A 21492-nucleotide genomic window follows, 5' to 3' on the forward strand; every position below is an offset into this window, starting at 1 on the left:
AAGCTCAGAGACAAGGTCTCCTCTATTCCTCGAATCTTAAAGGCGAGACTGCGGCCTTGGGCCACAGTCAGAGGCCTGTCCAAGACAGTTCCGCTTGTTTTTCCCGGCACTAGTTGTTCACACGGACGCTTCCCTAAGCAGCTGGGGAGGATATTCACCAAAACAAAAAGTACAAGGAACGTGGTCCACTATGTTTCAGCAGTTCCATATAAACACCCTGGAAGCTATGGCGGTTTTTCTATCTCTAAAGAAAATCCGCCCCCAACCGATTCATATCAGGCTGGTATTGGACAGCGCAGTGGTAGTTCATTGCATCAACAGGGCGGCTCCAAATCAGGTCGAGTAAACCAGGTAATGGTTGCTATCTTCTCCCTGGTGAACAAGCACAGCTGGCATCTGTCAGCCACCCACCTAGCGGGGGTGCGGAACGTGGTGGCAGATTCCCTGTCCAGGGCTACTCCGTTGGAGACGGAGTGGTCCCTGGACGGGGAATCCTTCAATTGGATTTGCCGCCAGGTTCCGGGTCTCCAAGTGGATCTGTTCGCAACGGAGAGCAACTTCAAGCTCCCCTGTTATGTGGCCCCGAACCTGGACCCCCAGGCGTACGCCACGGATGCGATGACAGTAGATTGGAACAATTGGGAGAAGATTTATCTGTTCCCTCCAATAAACTTGCTGCTGAAAGTATTACACAAACTCAGGACATTCAAAGGTCAACCAGCCCTGGTAGCCCCCTATTGGCCGAAGAGCAATTGGTTCCCTCTTCTTCAGGAACTGGGATTGCTGAGTATTCGGATTCCCAAGCCCAAACTGACCCAGACAGTACAAACCAAGACTGTGTCAGCTTCCTCAAGAATTCAGAATGCCCTAGTTTTATGGACTTTATAAAGTTCGCAGCCCAAAAGGGAGCAAACATTGACCCTGTTAACACTCTGTTTCTAGAATCAGACAAAAGAGATTCTACTCTTAGACAGTATGACTCAGCAGTCAAAAAATTAGCCTCCTTCCTGAAAACATCTGAAGCCAAAATCATGACGACTAATTTAGCAGTTTCCTTCTTTAGGTCACTGTTTGAGAAAGGCCTTGCCCCGGCCACTATTACCACAGCCAAGTCAGCCCTGAAGAAGGTATTCTTATATGGTTTTAAAATTGACCTTACAGATTCCTATTTTTCATCTATCCCCAGAGCATGCGCTCGTCTGAGACCCGTATCACGCCCACATTCCGTTACGTGGTTCCTCAATGATGTCCTTAAGTTAGCATCAGAGATGGACAACTTTCAATGCTCTTATCAGGATCTGTTAAGGAAGACTTTATTTCTGATTAGCTTGGCTTCAGGTGCCAGAATCTCAGAGCTGTCGGCTCTCACTAGAGGTGATGATTTTGTGAACTTCCTCCCGTCCGGAGAGGTCCTCCTTTCCCCTGACCCTAGATTCTTAGCCAAAAATGAAGACCCACAAGACAGGTGGTCCCCTTGGAAGGTGGTGCCCTTCCACAAGACCAGTCTTTATGTCCAGTGTATACCCTTAAGTCTTACCTTTAAGAACTCCACAGAGTAAGTCGGGTCCTCTTTTTATCAGGAGAAAGGTGGTACTCTATCACTAAATGCAATAAGACAACAGATTTTGTATTTTATTAAACAAGCCAACCCAGATTCAGTTCCTAAGGTTCATGATATTCGAGCAGTTGCTACTTCCATTAATTACTTTCATAATATGGACTTCTCAGAACTCTCTAAATACACGGGTTGAAATCACCTCTAGTGTTTAAACGCCACTATTTAAAATCACTGAAGCCCTGAAATTTTCTACAATAGCTGTGGGAAGTGTCATCTCCCCACCTTAATTAATCATCTTCCTTATCCTCCCCTTTTCCCCCGCCCGCCTGCCTCATTTACTTCTCTGCTTATCCTCCTGGTTGATCATGCCTCACTGCCTTGCTCCTCATATTGATGTATCTTGTCTCTGTTGAGTGGAAACTGTGATCTGACATGTTATGATTGTGTTTTTCTTGTGGGGTACTGGGCGGTTTTTATTTTGCTCCATGTACCCCAGATATATATATATGTACTGTATGTAATTATTTCCCATTTTATATTGTCTCTTACGTGTGTAGCTGTAAGATTACGTGTGTAGCTTTAAGATTGTGTATGCCATTTAGCCTATGTAATTTTCATATGTCATTATGCTTTGGTAGTATTAAGTATTTTTGGGGTTTCTTCCCTGCCACACTGGGGACTTCCCCACTTTTTTCGTAATGTTAAGCTTTTGCTGTGCTTTAGGTTTAGTGCTCTTTTTCACATGTAAGAGATACCCTGATTAAAACCATTTTCGTAATTTATGTTTTTTTCTTCAGATTACCTTGTTTCCTCGTAGTTTGCAGCCTTGGCATGATTCTCTATCACTAATTCACCGGCTGACAGGCGACTGTACTCAGAAAAGGGATTTTGACAAAGGAAAAATCTATTTCTGAGGAAGGTCCCGTGTCACCAGGTGACCCTCCCTGACTCACCTGTTGCTTTCCCCCCTACTTGCACATGCCAAGTCTGGGGTTAGTGCTAGCCTGGAATGAGGTAGGTGGCGCTGGTGTCGCCGAGCTGGCGGGCGTTTGTGTGTGGGGGCTGTAACGGCTCACCACTCTCTTCTGGGGGTTTTAACAGGGAGAGATCTTTCGAGTAAGACTCCGTGGTAGTGATCCTTCACTCACCCTTCGTTATACCGACGTCTTCCTTGGAGAAGACGCTCGATCTGGGGTAGTAACCCCAGCTTTGCTGAAAGCTCTTTTTCTCTGGTATATCTAGCATTTTATACCTAGAAATTGCGTGCTACAATGGAATTTCACCGGGTGACATGGGACCTTCCTCAGAAATAGATTTTTCCTTTGTCAAAATCCCTTATATATTATATATATATATATATATATATATATATATATATATATATATATATATATATATATATATATATATATATATATATATATATATATATATATATATATATATATATATATATATATATATATATATATATATATGTATGTATGTATGTATGTATGTATGTATAATTGAATCACGAAAATATGGAACGTGATGAATATATAAATAAAGATAAAATCCATTTTTGAGGAAGCGGAAACACTGTAGTGCTGCAGGCCTTTCGACACCGAGTCTGCCAAGTAAAGGACTAGTGTCGAAAGGCCTCTGCAGCACTCCAGTGTTTTTTATCCTTCATGGATTTTACCTTTATATATATATATATATATATATATATATATATATATATATATATATATATATATATATATATATATATATATATATATATATATATATATATATACACACACACAGTCAGTCCCTGGTTTTTAGACGGTCTTATTTATTTAATATTTCTTATTTTTTCAAATATATTCATAAAAAATTATTTCCTGGGTTACAACTCATGTTCCAGGTTTTTACTTTTTGACAACGCCCATCCGACGGAAGAAATATGGCTCCTGAATGGCAGAATGGTCAATTTTGGAGGGTTTTCTGTTGAAAAACTCAATGTAAATGCAGGATAAATTGTTTTCAAGGCACCCAAAGAAATAATGTTAAGGTTTTTTACGATTTTTGACGGTATTTCACAACGACCCAGTCCAACGACGATCTGAAGAAATATGCATCCAAAACAGCAGAATGGTCAATATTTGGATGGTTTTTATTATGAGAAACTCAATATAAATGCAGGATTCATTGTTTTCAAGACATACAAAGGATTAAAAGTAAGGTTTTCTTACGATTTTCGACGGTATTTCGGACGACGCCAGTCCGACGACGATCGGAAGAAATATGCATCCAAAACAGCAGAATGGTCAATATTTGGAGGGTTTTTATTATGAGAAACTCAATATAAATGCAGGATTCGTTGTTTTCAAGACATCCAAAGGATTAAGAATAAGGTTTTCTACGATTTTCAACGGTATTTGGCGACGCCAATCCGGCGACGATCGGAAGAAATATGCATCCAAAACAGCAGAATGGTCAATATTTGGAGGGTTTTTATTATGAGAAACTCAATATAAATGCAGGACTCGTTGATTTCAAGACACCCAAACGATTAAAAGTAAGGTTTTCTTACGATTTTCGACGTTATTTCGACGATGCCAGTCCGGCGACGATCGGAAGAGATAGGCTATGCATCCAAAACAGCAGAATGGTCAATATCTGGAGGGTTTTTATTGTCAAAAACTCAATATAAATGCAGGATTCGTTGTTTTCACGACACCCTAAGGAATAAAATTAAAGTTTTCTTATGATTATCGACGGTAATATTTGGGATGACTTGGTGTCCAACGCATACGACAGAAGAAAATTTACGTTCACGGATTTTTTCATAGAGCAATATTCACTAAATTACTGATTTTTATTTTATTTTCATGACTAAATACATTTTTTATGATGAAAAAATTATTTACTAATTTTAAAATAATATTAACCCTTAAACGCCTACTGGACGTATCATATGTCGACTAAAATTGTCTGTTGGGTGCCAAGTGGACGTACCATACGTCGACTACAAAAAATTTCAACCTTCGGTCAACTTTGACTCGACCGAAATGGTCGAAAAACGCAATTGTAAGCTAAAACTCTTACATTCTAGTAATATTCAATCATGTACCTTCATTTTGCAACAAATTGGAAGTCTCTAGAACAATATTTCGATTTATGGTGAATTTCTGAAAAAAACTTTTTCCACGCCCGCGCAGTAACTCGGCCAAAAATTTCAGAAATTCTTTCATCATTTTGTCGTAATTTTTGCACTGTTTTATATTAGCCGTTACATAAAGTTTTATATATGAAAATGTGCGCAATTTCATGTAAAATACAGCAAAATACAACCCATGGTTGTAGCTTCTATCAGTTTAGAAATATTTTCATATAAACCACGATAACTGCCAAAATTTCAACCTTTGGTCAACTTTGACTCGACTGAAATGGTCGAAAAACACAATTGTAAGCTAAAACTCTTACATTCTAGTAATATTCAATCATTTACCTTCATTTTGCAACAAATTGGAAGTCTCTAGCATAATATTTCGATTTATGGTGAATTTTTGAAAAAACTTTTTTCCGTACGTCCGTGCCAGAAATTCTTTCATTTTCACGTTGTCGTAATGTTTGCAACGTTTTATATTAGTCGTTACATAAAGTTTTATATATGGAAATTTGCGCAATTTCATGTAGAATACAACAGAAAATAACTCATGGTTGTAGCTTTTATCAGTTTTGAAATATTTTCATATAAATCACGATAACTGCCAAAATTTCAACCTTCGGTGAACTTTAACTCGACCAAAATGGTAAAAAAACGCAATTATAAGCTAAAACTCTTACATTCTAGTAATATTCAAACATGTACCTTCATTTTGCAACAGACTGGAAGTCTCTAGCACAATATTTCGATTTATGGTGAATTTCTGAAAAAAAACTTTTTCCTTACGTCTGCGTGCGGTAACTCTGCCGAACATCTCAGAAATTCTTTCGTCACTTTGTAGTAATGTTTGCATCGTTTTACATTAGTCGTTACATAAACTTTTATATATGAAAATGTGCGCAATTTCATGTAGAATATAACTGAAAATAGCTCATGGTTGTAGCTTTTATCAGTTTTGAAATATTTTCACATAAATCACGATAACTGCCAAAATTTCAACCTTCGGTCAACTTTAACTCGACCGAAATGGTCGAAAAACGCAATTGTAGGCTAAAACTCTTACATTCTAGTAATATTCAATCATTTACCTTCATTTTGCAATAAATTGGAAGTGTCTAGCACAATATTTCGATTTATGGTGAATTTTTTAAATATTTTGATTTATGGTGAATTTTTGAAAAAAACATTTTCCTTACGTCCGCGCGGTAACTCGGCCGAACATCTCAGAAATTCTTTCGTCACGTTGTCATAATGTTTGCACCGTTTTATATTAGTCGTTACATAAACTTTTATATATGAAAATGTGCGCAATTTCATGTACAATACAACAGAAAATAACTCATGGTTGTAGCTTTTATCAGTTTTGAAATATTTTCATATAAATCACGATAAATAGAAAAAATTCGACTTTCGGTCAACTTTAACTCAACCGAAATGGTCGAAAACTGCAATTGTAAGCTAAAACACTTACAGTCTAGTAATATTCAATCAATTAGCTTCATTTTTCAACAAACGGGAAGTCTCTAGCACAATATTTTGATTTATGGTGAATTTTTGAAAAAAAAATTTTTTTACGTCCGCTCGCCACGAATTCATGCATCATTTTGTGATAATATTTTGTCTGTGTTGCTTTGATCGTTTTACAATTTGTTATATACCAAAATCATCGCAATTTACCGTACAATGCCAAGAAAAAAAAATAACCCGTTAGCTTTAACCGTTTTGCTCACAGCGCAATTTTTATATTATATATGAAAAAATTTTTTTGCACTGTCATATATTTCAATATTTATATATGATAATGATATTTTTTTTCATTTCTGATGGTTGCATACTAAACTTCAGGCAATGACAAAAAAAGGAGCCAAAAATGAACTCTTAATCTTAAAAACTAAGCGTGCTGTGATTTTTTGAAAAAAACCTTTTTCTGCTTTGGCGCTAACTCCCGAACGCTGCCGGCATACGGGAGACGTTTTTGTAAATAGAGGCTCGGCGTTTAAGGGTTAAGTAACCACAGCAAAGGATCGATAAAAGTTAAATTAAAATCCCATGAAATCATAAAACTGCTTACCGATGTAATCACTTCCTCTCTCTCTCTCTCTCTCTGTTCTTGAATAATTCACGAATAATTTCACTTCTAAGATTTAGTAAGGCCAACCGCCCATATCTCTCTCTGTATTGCATATATCCTTCAAAAAAATATTGATTACTGTATGTGAACATAAAAATATACTAAAATCCCATCATCTCGTGTGTGACAATTTTTTTTTATTGCTTTTTTGTAGGCTTATGACGATACCCGCTCAGGGGATTAGAAGTAGCCAATAACAGAGCTCTTAGCAACCCCTTCTCTCCATGACGATACACTATTGGCTGGCAGGACTGACAGTAGCCAATAACAACTTGTAACAATCCCCTCATCCCCTTCCCGCCCTCCTTGACGACATGCTATTGGCAGGAAGGGTGGGATTTTAACCAATCACAAAGTTTGTACTTCACGGGCTTTGCATACACTATAAAGAGGGTGCGTAGAATGTTTTTTCTCTCTCTCACCGACGTGAGAGAGAGAATGACTGCATAAGATTTTTCTAACAAATTTGTGGAAGGTGAAGACTAACTACGTTAGTATGATATATAAATGACTTGCCTAATAAGAGCTAATTTTCAAATATTAATAAGATTAAATAATAATAATACAGTATACTGAAATTACAACATTTATGCATTTTCAAAGCAGACTAAAGCTGGCCATACACGCACGCGACTGGCATCGGGTTTGTCCTGCCGGGACTAGCGCACGCTGCAGTCCTCGTGGATATTGCCCACACACGCAGATGACTAGCTCTACACATATTTAGAGAGGATAGTCCTGTAGTGTCTTGATAGTGAGTTCCACCCTTTCATTTAGGTCGTGTTAAAGCATGGCACCAAGTAAAGAAAGATTAGTGCAATAAGGAGAATACGAACATGAAATTTGCAAGAAAAAGCGTAAAGTATGGGTGAAGGAAGTCATGGCTGAGAAAGAGAGAAAAGAAATTATTTAAGAATGACTGATGATGCCTTCAGAGACCTTTTATTCTATTATACTTCTTTATACTACTGCATATTTCATCATTTTCTAGTACTCAATGGCATTTTATTGTAGGCTACTGTATTTCAGATGTTTTGTTAGCGTACAATACAGGGAGATATTTCACATATATATCTAAATGGAGGCAAATGCAGATGTACAGATATGCACACCGAGCCTTAAACGTACATATTTATATGTCTGTATCATTGAACAAGTTAGGAATTAAATTTTATATTGAAAAAAGAACAGTGATTTTATTTTTATCCATCAGCCTAGGTCTTAATAAAAAAAAAAAAATAGATAAAAATAAAACACGCTTTTATTAAAATGCATAAAAAGTTAAAATATTTTTTGAGACACACCAGGATTTTCTTATAATTAATCATGTCTACAAAAATAAAAGCGTGGGCCCCAAACATGTAAGGAAATGCTACAATAAATAAAAAAAAAAAATTATTTCTCTTCCTGTAGCATTTCCTTCCAGGTTTGGTGCCCACGCTTTTATTTCTGTAAGACATGATTAATTGTAAGATAATCTTGGTGTCTCAAAAAATTAATGCTTACTTTATAGTGCATTTTAATAATTTTTTTTTATTTTGTAATTTTTAGTTTTGACAGAAATTGTAACCAATGTATAACTGCAGTTAACGAAATTGATATCTGTTTACGGGGGAGGAGGAGGGAAGGGGGAAGGGTGAGGGGAAGAGGAAATGGGAGGGGATGAAGAAGGGAAAGGGGAGGGGGATGGAGGAGGGAAGGGGGAAGCGGAGGGAAGATGGAAGGAGAGGGGAATAGGAGGTGAGGGGAGGAAAATGGGAAGGGGATGGAGGGAAAGGGAGGGGTGGAGGAGGAAGGGGCGGGAAAGGGGCTGGTGGGAAGTGAGGGGAATGTGGATGGAAGAGGGAAGGGAGGGGAGGACAGCTAAATTAATCTTGATCGTGTGCTTGGGGAGGGGAGGGAAGGGGAGAGGAGGATACAGCTAAATTAACATTTGATCGCATACTCCGGAAGGGGGAGAGAGAGGTGCATGGAAGGGGGAGGACACAGCTAAATTAACACTTGATAGTAAGGTGTACTCCGGAAGGGAGAGGGGGATGGAAGAGGGACGGGGAGGGGGAGGACGCATCTAAAATAACACTTGATAGTATGCTCCGGAAGGGGGAGAGGGAAGGGTTAAGGGTTAAGGCATAGCATTTTAAAAGAATCATGGAAAAGATGCATACTTATTATGTTGATGTTTGCATTATACGATATGTGAATATAGAGTACAATATAATGTAGGCTAGGCTACCATATATGTATATGATATACCATAGTGTAGGCTAAGGTAATTCTTTTTTGTTATTTAATTTCTCTTCGTATCGAGTTATCATAAGTCACTCGACATAACCTCCAGAATTAGCTGATATTAATATTTACTATACCGTGTATGCATAGAGTATACTTTATAGTGAAAGCTAGCTACCGTACATGTATACATGGTATTGAATACTCTAGTGTAGGCTAGGCTATGCAGTCAGTATTCGAGATAAGTTTTTTCCAACAAACGATGGGTTTTTTTTAGAACCTAACCCCATCGTAAGTAGGATAATACCTGTATAAGCCTTTTTAGTTTTCTTTTGTGTGTTTGAACTATCAAAATAGGCAGTTCTAAGTATTTTTAGAAGGGTTCTAAGTATTCGCGGGTTTTAGCTATTCGCGAGGGCGTGTGGTACGCATCCCCCGAGAATACGGGGGGTTTACTGTATTTACTTTTTGTTAGAGTTCCCTTTAAATATGAGGCATTTCCATTTTATTTCTTATTGTCATCTTTTCTTTTGAAATTGCAGTGCTTGCTATTTATGAAGCTACTGTCATAAAAAGTAAATCTTTATCAAGGTTAAAGTAGTCTGTAAACTTGAAGATTTTCTGATTATGATCTCACTCCAAACAGTCGGAGTTAGCCTGTAAGGCTAACTTGGCTGCATTATTGGCCAAAAGGCTGAAAAATATCTTATTACAATGGTTTTTATTGCAGGATGTAAAACTTTGTTTGCATTAGTAGTAGATCCCAGGTTATTTGTGGTAACATATTTTTACTGTACACAGATTTTTTTGTGAATGTTTTGTTGATGGAAATCAGTTTTTAAAAGTAAATATATAGGTTACATCAAGAAAGTAAGAATGACAATAGCCTATGGTTGAATTTCTCTTGCCTTCTTTTTACTGTCTTTAAATATTACAGCAGCTGTCGAATCAAATCAAGGCTATGGTATGAATTTTGTAGAGAATTAATTTGAATACCAAGGTCACTTCAAGTTTATGCAGAATGGTAAAGTGTGATCTAGGCTGCCCCACCATCCGGTATCCTGTGTCGTGTCAGTGCACTGATTCATTATTCCCCCACTCCTCTTCCCTTCACAAGTCCACCATGTCCACCACCACTCAGTCTGGCAAATACTGTAAAGATTAATGAATTGAATAGCTCTATAAAATAAGTCTCTCTCTCTCTCTCTCTCTCTCTCTCTCTCTCTCTCTCTCTCTCTCTCTCTCTCTCTCTCTCTCTCTCTCTCTCTCTCATAATGTTGTACTTATTCCTCAATTGTTTTGCATAATTTTACTTGGATATTGCCCAAATTTTAACAATTTTATCTTATATATAAAATTGTATTACCTATTATCAATGCATTCTATTTCATTTTGGTGTTATTATGTCATTAATGAGTAAGGTTACTCAGTAAGTTTTGCAGAGAAATTATTGATATTCTTCACTGAAATGCCACTACAAATACAGCTTGAATGAATAATGTAGAGGCTGTTACTGCATGCAAGTATCAGTTATTCCAGAACTTCTGTAGCATCTTCATGGTTTAAAGTTATATGAAATCAGTCAAACAGCAAACATGACAAGAATGAAGCTCTGCCCTCTTTCTAGACTTGCCAATGTCACAGAATTGAGCAATATGCTTCTGAAGATTTAAGAAAATTGTTGCTTCAGTTTTGTTGCCAAGTGTAGCCTTCTTGTTACTGTATTCACCAGGTGACTGTACTGTACTGTACACTATATGCAAATGACGATAATTTTTGGCATAATCATTTGCATTGTAAAAACATATGTGAAAAATAAATAGTTAGTTACTGGACTAAATGTGACAAAATATAAATGGAAAGAAAACTGTTAGTAATTAAGGGGTGCTGAATATAATCATTTTATTAACAATGAGGAAATTTAAGGTAAAGAAATGAAATAAGAGAAAGAACAGATACTTACCTATAAAATTCTTTGGAAAATATGATTAGTTGTGAAATAAATTTTCCCAAATTAGTGCACTAGTGACAGACAGAAATGGAAATAAATCACAGGGTGTTTTAAGAGAAATAATACTGATGAATAGTCAGCCAGCTCTGTAGGAAACAGAAACAGTGTTAATGCAAGGTTAGAGATACAAAAGTGAGACTGTATCCTGTACCTAAGAAATTTGTGTGTCACATGTGCAGTGTTGTTAACCAACATATTATTTCTTCTAAATTTGGAACAGAATTTCCAAGAGTTGTGGAGGAGTCTAGTATGACAGTGTGGACTGCACTTCTCCTTTAATTTTTGGTAAATAACTGATAGGTTGATTATTAGCAAAAGTTTACTGATGGCAAGATAAGTGTTCAGACAGCTAAATCTTCCTGGCTCATAAATACAGTGACTAACTAAAAAGTCACTTTTCATCGTGAAAACTGTAATTCAGTTAATAATTAAAATTTTCATGAAAAGAACATAGCCCAGTGAAGATTCTGTTACCAGCAAAATCCTTACTTCTTTCCAGGATTTTGAAGCTTTAACCCCCAACATTCTGTGTCGAACAATGGAGACTGTGGAAGGTGGTGGCATCATTGTAATTCTTCTGCAAACTGTGACTTCACTTCGTCAGTTATATACAATCAGCATGGATGTTCATTCAAGATATCGAACAGAGGCTCATTGTCATGTTGTTCCACGATTTAATGAAAGGTATTTTAATTTGTGGTGTAAATTGCTTAATCATAAACCAGTTACTTATATATAGCCAATTTGTGTATCTGTGATTTCCCAAACACTTCATTTTCATAAGAAAAAAGTAACTCCTACTCTCAGTAGGCTGATGCGTGCACATAGTCCCTTCAGGTCCCTGGTGGCAAACTGAGCAACTGCTGTGTGTCTGCTGATTGGTTTTGCAGCCCACTGTGCTTTCCCCAAACTTTGGATGGATTTTGGATTGCCCTTTTCATCCTGATTCACCATAGATAATTTATTGCTATTGTATTTTTCATGTTCAGTGCATTGTAGTTATTAAAATAGGGGTCTTCTTGTTACCATTGTCGTTATATGAAGTGCTACTGCAATTTTATTCCTATTTTTTTTTTTCTTTTAAAGTTTTTTTGGAGGCTATGTGCTCTCTATTGCTGATTTTTACATTTTGCTACTGGCTGTGTTGTACAGGATTTCTTCATTAAACCTTTGTTATTTATTTTGATTGTTGCTTTTTGATACTCTGTTATCATTATGCTTTAGCACAGATATTTAGGTTTGCTAGGTGAGCTCTTGACTAGTGTTTTGTTAACTTTGGCAGGGATCCACATAATTTGTGTAATACTTGTAGCTGAGTTTTTCCCCCAAATTGAGAAATAACAGTTGAAGGGGTTGGTTTCCTATTCAGTGGTTTTTCAGTTTTAACAGGATGAATTTTAAGAAATGTTCCAGGGAGTCAAGTGGGTGTGTTTTTATTTGGCCTTCAAACCATTGGCAGTTTCCAGTGTGTCCCCCAAATTGAGAAATAACAGTTGAAGTGGTTGGTTTCCTATTCAGTGGTTTTTCAGTTTTAACAGGATGAATTTTAAGAAATGTTCCAGGGAGTCAAGTGGGTGTGTTTTTATTTGGCCTTCAAACCATTGGCAGTTTCCAGTGTGTCCCTGAGCTGTTTTCTGATGCTTCCTGTGTTGTCCAATGCTCCCCCTTATTGCATTTTTCTGCATCCATTCCAGTGGATCAACTTGAGTACTTTCCATTCTCCATCCTTCACCAGTAGCTGAAGGAGATTTTGTTTCAGCTTCTGGAGAACCAGTGGTCTTCCTCCCTCCTCCTGCTAGTGAAGTTTTTCTTCCTTTATCTCATTGCAGATGCATGCTTTTTCTGGATGGTCTTTCCTTTGTCTCCATCGAGGCAAAGGTTTATATTTCTGTCCTGTGCTCTTCTGACTCCTTTCTCTCTATTGGTGCTAGCACCGCACCTCCTGTAGGCAAATGCTCCAAACATACTACAGGCAGTCCCCGGTTATCAACGGGGGTTCCGCTCTTTCAGTGTGCCGATAACTGAAAATCGGCAATTTTCAGCTCTTTTTCGGCAATTCAAAAATCGCCAGTTATCGGCGCCTCCGTTAGGTATATCAGCGCCAATATCCAATTATCAGCACCGTTAAGTGGAAATCGGTGATTTTCGCCGCCAAAAATTGCCGATTTTCATCGCTAGACAAGCGCTGTCAAACCAGATCACTGATAACCGAGCCCACTGATAACCATGGACTGCTTGTGCTGCCTTGGCTCCATGGGGCACTGTTGCCACTTTTCACCTGCCCTTTCCAGGGTGCTGCCCAACTGCCAGTGATGTGTCTGCCTACTGCCAGGCTCCAGCTTCATGTATGGTTCCAGCCATGCTCTGGCATACAATGGATCTGCTCATAGGCATACTTCAGGTACTGAGTTCCTGCCTCTAGCCACATCCATCTTCCAGCAGCACTTCTATCACTGGCCAGGATGCTGCCTCCATCTACATTTCTGCTTCCAGCCATTCTCTTGAGGGATTTCCTGCTCATGGTACTCTTCTGCTTGTAGTAGTGCTCATCTCCAGTTTGACAGTATCTTCCTCCAATTATGCTCTTGCTTCCAGCTGCATACCTGAAGAATCTCATACCTGTAGTGTACGGTGCCAACTGTTTGCATGCTGCTGATGCACCTTTTCTTTGTTTTGGCCTGATTCTGATTAGCTCCTCCAGGAAATCTGAGGTTAATGATGTAGCCATGACAATGGGCACTCTTGTTATGACAAATGCTCCAATGCCAGCACCTCTTCAGCTTCTGAACCTTCTGTTTTTTACAGGTTTTTTTATTTTTGAGCAGATTAAGAGGTGTTCCAAGCCAGATGATTATAGTGATAGTGGTTTTTGTTAACCTGCTGTCACTAGCCCTACTAAAAAGTGTTTTATCCTTGATTGGTCTGCATCTTCTAATGAGATGTCTGTTGATCTGTTGGACTGCAAGATTATTATTACCAATGCCATAAGCATTTATTGTAACTGTGCATGAGGTAGACTAACTGCTCCGTAAGAAAACAGGAAGCAGAAAATCCATGTCTACTTTTAAAGTCAGAGGAATTCCTCTTTTTTTTCTATATATATATATATATATATATATATATATATATATATATATATATATATATATATATATATATATATATATATATATATATTATATATATATATATATATATATTGTCTCACCATATAATGATATAAGATGCGTCCTCAACTATAATACAAGAATAAGTGCATCTGCAAGATGAGGTGCCCTTCTTTGAGGTCAATAAATGAATACTCGCGGTCGACGGGGTCTCATGAGACTTTCAGCTTGGAGAGAATGACAAACTCTTGTTATGACAAATGCCCTGCCAGCAATGTCAAACTGCAGCTGAATCCTGTCTAGCCCTACTAAAATTTTGTCATTGGATCTTCTAATGAGATGTCTGTTGATCTGTTGGACTTACATAAGCATGAGCACAGCAGAAAATCCATGTCTTTTAAAGTCAGAGGAAGTTGCTTATAACAACACAGCAGTCAATAAATGAAACTGACTTTTTCATGGCCCTGCAATGTCAAACTGCAGCTGAATCCTGTCTACACATTTTGTCATGCTGGAGCATTGTTTCGCTTATAACCCAGCAGATCTGATATTTCCAAAGATATTGCCATTGTTTCCCTAGACTGATTTTTCCAAAGATATTGCCATGAAAATTTGTGTTACTTTATCCAGTTTTATGGCTTTGCACCAAAAGAAGTAGCTAAAACAGTTGTTGTATGAATGTGTTTTGACAATTTACATGGGTTGACAGGTTTGCTAGCTAGCCTATGATCAATTCCCAAGCCATGAGTCAACTTGTCCCGGGTTACCTACTTGGTCTTCCTTTGGGACATATAACCCAAACATCACTTACAAGGACAGCTGTCCATGGGCATAGAAAGGATTAGTCATCAGTCTACTCATGGCCGATCCCTGAGCACATACTCATGCCCAGTCACCTGCTTAGCCTTCCGAGGGACCCAGCCAGAAGTAGACTATGGCAGACAATGACAGTGAGTAGTGATAACATGGTTTGCAAGCTAGCTGTTGACTGATTCCCTGGACTCTCAGATCTGGCTACCTACTCAGTCCATTGATTGTCTGTGGTGTTAATAAAGGGATTTTGACAAAGGAAAAATCTATTTCTGAGGGAGGCCCTGTGTCACCCGGCGAAATTCCATACTAACACGAATTTCTAGGTATAAATATTGCTAAATATACCAGAGAAAAAGCTTTCAGGAATGCTGGAGTTACTACCCCAGAGCGAGCGTCTTCTATAATGAAGACATCGGTATAAGCAAGGGTGATTGAAGGAATCACAACCTCAGAACCACACTCGAAAGATATCCCAATGGCAAAACCCCTCGGAAGAGCAGAGAGCCGTTCCAGCTCCCACGCTCACCCGCCCGCCAAGCGGCGACCTCAGCGCCATCTGAACTCATTCCAGGCTAGCACCACCCCCAGGCTTGGCATGCCCAAACCGGGGGGGAAAGCCAGACACTGGGAGGGTCGCCGGGTGACACAGGGCCTCCCTCAGAAATAGATTTTTCCTTTGTCAAAATCCCTTTTCTGAGCTCATCCCAATGTCACCCGGCGAAAGAGTAACAGAGAATCATGCCAAGACTGCAAAGATACAAAAACCAAGAGGAGGTGAAAATGAATAAAAGCACATGCTATGCAAAACTAGATTTAATATGAAAAATTCAAAAACAATTAACAGTGTATCAGATCACAGGTAAGTACAGGTGAAATGAATACACATAACACAACACAATGCAATGACAAGAGTGAAATAAATTACTCAACACAAAAGGAGAGGTACAGAAAGCATAAAGCAAAACAAACAAGGTACCTCTTAGGCTAAATCTAAACAACAGCATGGCAAAAGCAAATACACCAAGACACTCTTAAGGTTAGCAATACTATTATCAATAATGAGGAGCTAGGCAGTGAGGCATGATTGATCCAGGAGGACAGGCAGAGAAATAAATGAGGCAGGCGGGCGGGTGGGGGGAAAGGATGAGGACTAAGGATAAATTAAGGTGGGGGAATGACACTCCCCACAGCCACTGTAGAAAATTTCAGAGCTTCGAGTGATTTTAGATAGTGGCGTTTAAACACTATGATTTCCATCCCGTGTACTTGGTAAGTTCAGCAAAATCCACATTATGAAAATAATTGGTAGAAGTAGCCACCGCACGGATATCATGAACCTTAGGCACTGAATCCGGGTTAGCTTGTTTAATAAAATACAGAATTTGCTGTCTTAAAGCTTTCAGTAAAAGAGTTCCACCTTTTTCCCCTGATAAAAAGAGGACCAGATGTACACTGAGAAGTTCTTGTAAGTAAGCCCTTAAAGTATGGACTGGACATAAGGATTGGTCTTGTGGAAGAGGCACCACCCTCCAAGGAGACCACCTGTCCTGAGGGTCTTCATTTTTCGCTAGGAACATATGATCAGGGGAAAGGAGAACTTCTCCCGACGGGAGGAAATCAATGTGATCGACACCTCTGGAGAGCGGACAGCTCTGAGATTCTGGCACCTGAAGTTAAACTAATCAGGAATAAGGTCTTCCTAAGCAGATCCAGATAAGAGCACTGAGAATTATTAATACCTGAGGCAAGCTTCAGAACGTTGTTAAGGAGGATGCCTTTAAAAAGGATGCTAGTTTCTTGACTGCAGAATCAAATTGTCTGAGAGTAGAATCTCGCTTATCAGATTCCAGAGACAGAGTGTTAACGGGGTCAATGTTTGCTCCCTTCTGTGCGGCAAACCTTATGAAGTCCATAAAGCCAGTGCATCCTGGACTTTTGAGGAAGCTGACACAGCCTTGGTTTGTACTACTTGAGTCAGTTTGGGTCTGGGTATCTGATGACACCGCAACTTGAGCTCCAGGAGAAGGGGGAACCAGTTGCTCTTCGGTCAATAGGGGGCTACCGAGGCTACCCGACCCTTGAATGATCTGAGTTTGTGCAGGACTTTCAACAGCATGTTTAATGGGGGAAACAAGTAGATTCTCTCCCAACTGTTCCAAGCCATAGACATTGCGTCCGTGGCATAGGCATGGGGATCCAGATTGGGAGCCACACAACAGGGAAGTTTGTGATTGCTCTCCGTGGCGAACAGATCCAGTTGGAGTCCCGGAACCCGGCGGTGGATCCAGTTGGATAATTCCCCGTCCAGGGACCATTCCGACCCCAACGGAGTTAGTCTGGACAGAGAATCCGCCACCACGTTCCGCACTCCCGCTAGGTGGGTGGCTGACAGATGCCAGCCGTGCTTGTTCGCCAGAGAGAAGATGGCAAACATCACTTGATTTACGTGACTTGAATTGGAGCCGCCCCTGTTTATGCAATGAACCACCACGGCGCTGTCTAACACCAACCTGATGTGAATCTGGCCGGCGGGGCGAAGTTTCTTTAGGGTTAGAAACACTGCCACAGCTTCCAAGGTGTTTACATGGAACTGATGGACCATTGTAGACCAAGTCCATTGTACTTTTTGTTTTGGTGAGTATCCTCCCCAGCCGCTTAAAGAAGCATCTGTGTGGATTACCAGAGCAGGAGGGGGAAACTGAAGTGGGACAGACTTCGAGAGACCCTGGACTGTGGACCACGGGCGAAGCCTTTTCTTCAGGATTTGAGGGATTGAGAGACTCTGTCTCGGAGCCTGATGTTTTTTAATCTCGCATTTAAGAGCAGGTCTGTCACTGAAGCAAACTGAAGAGAGCTGAGAAACCTCTCTTGAGTCCGGCGGGAGGCTACTTTGCCTTTCAGAAACTTTCTGGTAGCATCAGCTATTTCCTTCCGCTTGGCCGGCGGAAGGGATAGCTTGTATGAGGTTAGGTCCCACAGGAGACCCAGCCACTGAAACCGAGACTCCGGAGTCAGGTGGGACTTTTCCTTGTTCAATTGGAAGCCTAACGATCCCAGGAACCCGATCATCTAGAATCATTCTTTGCTGGCCGGAACCTTTCTTGGGGACAGTGAACAGCCTGCCTTGAAACTTGAGGTGCCTCACTTTCTTTATTGCTCTCTTGTTGAGTAGCTCCGTCACAAAGTCCTGTAGGGCTTTGGAGGAAGGTTGGTAAAACCTGGTGATGGGAGGGGGACCCTTGATCCAGCTCCAACCCAGACCTTTGGACACAATGCTGTGTGCCCAAGGACTGAAGGACCACTGGTCTCTGAACCAGTATAGGCTTCCACCTACCTAACTGGTCTCAGTGGGAGGAAGCAGGTTTGTTTCCTCTACTGCGGCCATTTTTCCCCCCGGGAGACGGATCCAGCCTTGCCTCTGAAGGGGGCTCGACCTCTACCCCCCCTTGCGCTCCTATTAAGGCCGTGAAAGACCCCACGGCCCTCATAGGTAGGGTTGTACGCCGGCGAGGAGACATACGTAGGCGCAGCAAGGGATTGGGCTGGTTGAACCAGCACATACTGTTGGGGTTGGGCCTTGGAGGTGGACGGTTGGCTCACCGTCGAGACCGGAACTGCCTGAACAACCGTCTGATGTTGTGGTCTCCTGTGCTTCCTGTAACGTTTCCCAGGCCTATTCTGGGAACCGTTAAACTCAGAGGTCTTCCGCTTAAGAGCGGAGATACCCCACCGGGAGCGCAGACTCTGGTTGGCCCTGGTTGCTTCGCCCAGGACACTGGAGACTTCATCTTCTGGGAAAAGGTTGTCTCCCCAGAAAGAACTCTTCATGAGCCTGTTAGGCTCATGACGAACGAGTGGCATCAGCAAAGATGAACTTACGGCAGTTCATCTTTGCTACCATGAAGTCGTACAGGTCCGACTGGAACCCTGCTAACAGGGATTTAGTCAGAACCTGAAACAATGGCTCCTCTGCAAAGGAGACGGCGGTCGCTTCTGACAGGCACAGCGAGTTCGAAGACCGGCTCAACCGACACCGTGCCTCGAACTCAGCCTTCAGGAGAGCTTCCGTAAGCTTAGGAAGCTGCTCGCTGAACTGGTTTGACACGCATTCTGCGTCCAATTTACCAACAGTAAATGTGGATGGAGCGTCTTTCCAGAACTCGTCTCCCCTGGGGAAGATCAGAGACGTAGAACCTGATTCCCGAAGCTGAGGCAAGGGTTTGCCTTCCAAGCAAGCCTGAGCGGTTGCGATAGCAACCTTGTTCAGGCAGGGAGTGGGCAGCCTATCATCGAGAGAAAACATAGTGAAGTTGCCCCTGAAGGGGGTCAACTTCGTGTTCTCCGCCTGCCACTTGGTAAAAGTGCGCAAGAGAGCAGATTGCGCCTGATCCCTAGGGAAAATCACAGACTCCTTAGGGACCTTATCTGAGCGTACCCAGGCTTCCTCCGTCAGCCTAACGAAGCCTGCGTAGGGGGGCAAGAGATCAGCCGGGAAGAACTCTAGTTCTAGAGAGAGAGGCTTCAGCCTTTCAGACCCACTGGTTTTGCTATGACACACCCCTGGCTCCTCCCCCAGACAGCCGTAAGCGAGCACAAACCACGCCCAACAGGGCGGAGCAACCAGAGACATGCGAGTTGACAAGAACCAAACCGCCATATTTGAAGTTGACAGGACACAGGCAACACCTGTTACACCTCACCATTACTACAACCCTCCCCTAATTATTGTCTCGAGGGACAACGACTTAATCAACTAATTAAAATGTCCAAAAAAGTCGTAGTATCAGCAGATGTGCATAATCTCAGTGAAACTAGCGATGATGACAATATTCCACCGGCACAACCCAAAAAGAAATGTCCCAAAACGGAAGAAACCAGCCAGGAACCTTCCAACAGTGAAATTCTTCAAATGTTATTATTACAGAATCAAACATTATTGAAACTAGTGGAGAAAGGGTAAGGTTTAATATTCTGTTTTTATATAAAAACGTCTTGGATAGCAGCGGATTCAGATAGATGACGTCACAAGCATGGCAGTAAAAGGTAAACAATGAGCCGGTGCGGACCGTGCGGTAGTTATAATCGTAAAAGTTTGAGAATAGATAAATTTCGAAACTGAAGTACATTATCATATAATCCTAAACTATGTGTAAAGTGAGCCTAAACCTTATAAGGACTAGATACTTATATGCCAAAGGTAATTAATGTTGTAAGGTGAGGTGTTAACTAGATTTGCCTTACGTACCAAAGAGCCGAGTAGCCTAACTAGCCTAACTTTTTCTAACTTTGAGTTTAACATACCACGTCAATCTAGGCTACCTCCCTAGCCGCTCCTTCCGCCTATCCCACCGAGATCCTATCGTCGACATTTAACTGGAGGGTTCCTGTCAATGGCGGTATAATTGCGCCTACCTCAGCTAATGGGTAGAATTTTATATCACACTCGTTTCCTTTCGATATAATTGTTCACCCCTTACCATGAGGAACTGCGTCTTAAGAATTTCTGACAGGTCGGCTATATAAATAATATAAGATGATTACTGTAGAGGCTATATAAATTTAAGTATGGGATACTAGTGAGAGGATGCGATTGACCTGAATTAACCGATGAAGGCCATTTGAGCCTAGAACCCGATTGCCTGGCTTCAGCCTTTTAGGTCTGCTGCTGTCCAACCTGATTTGTAAATTCATGAGCCATATTATAGACATCAGTTAAACTTTTATTATCAAATTTGAGTCTAGTTTTCACTCCTATTGCAGAAGTGGTTCGACTGCAAAAGGAATGACAATTCCCCTCCTCCTAAGCGCCCTCTAATAAAAAAGTAGATTTACTTGAGAATGCAAATGAAGAATTATTTACAACTTATAATGAAGATAGTAGTGACTATGAAGAATTTAACCTGCTTACCTTTAACAAACCTATTCCTACTTATATATCTAACAATTTTAATGCTGTGCCCTCCATTCACAGAGATGGGAAAATACAATTAAATGACTCCTTAATTGCATTAACATTAAGTGAAGGAGATAAGAACTCTCATGATCAATTCTTTGTTTGTAATCATAATAAAGAACTTGCAGACCTTTTCAAATTGATAAATTTGCCAAAGTTGAACTTTTGGCCAAGTGGCAGGTTGTTTAATGAAGATTTCAAGAAGAAATTTCACTTTGATATTGAAAACATTAAGATGGCTATATCTTCTTTTCAAGGGCATGCAGCTCTGGCGCAATTAGCTTACCCTCTAAGATTAACGATATTGATTTCATTACTAAAGTGATAATTGGGCCTTTCAGGAAACACATTGATCTAATTAAAAGTTTAATCGCTCATTCAGAAGTAGAACTTTACCCAGGAACCTCAATTTAGATACCAGAGATGCTATTATTAAAGCTGAAACTAATGATATATGGGTCTTATCAGATGATCAAAGGAAAGCTATTGCTTCGTGCTTTCAAGGCGGTCCCCTTCCTAGAGGAGGGGACATTATCTCTAGAGGTGGAAGG

General features: G+C 40.3%; 1 protein-coding gene across 5 annotated transcripts in view; it reads left to right on the plus strand.

Moving 5' to 3' along the window:
- Positions 1–21492, plus strand: part of l(1)G0020 (RNA cytidine acetyltransferase l(1)G0020) — an 803858-nt gene that overhangs the window by 301829 nt on the left and 480537 nt on the right. For all 5 annotated transcript variants that reach the window (XM_067102059.1, XM_067102057.1, XM_067102060.1 and 2 more), the window contains one exon: positions 11568–11752. In XM_067102059.1, the coding sequence (XP_066958160.1) occupies positions 11568–11752 (185 nt within the window). The remainder of the gene's footprint in view (positions 1–11567; positions 11753–21492) is intronic.

The sequence above is a fragment of the Macrobrachium rosenbergii genome, chromosome 58 (assembly GCF_040412425.1).
Source record: "Macrobrachium rosenbergii isolate ZJJX-2024 chromosome 58, ASM4041242v1, whole genome shotgun sequence".
Lineage (NCBI taxonomy): Eukaryota > Metazoa > Arthropoda > Malacostraca > Decapoda > Palaemonidae > Macrobrachium > Macrobrachium rosenbergii.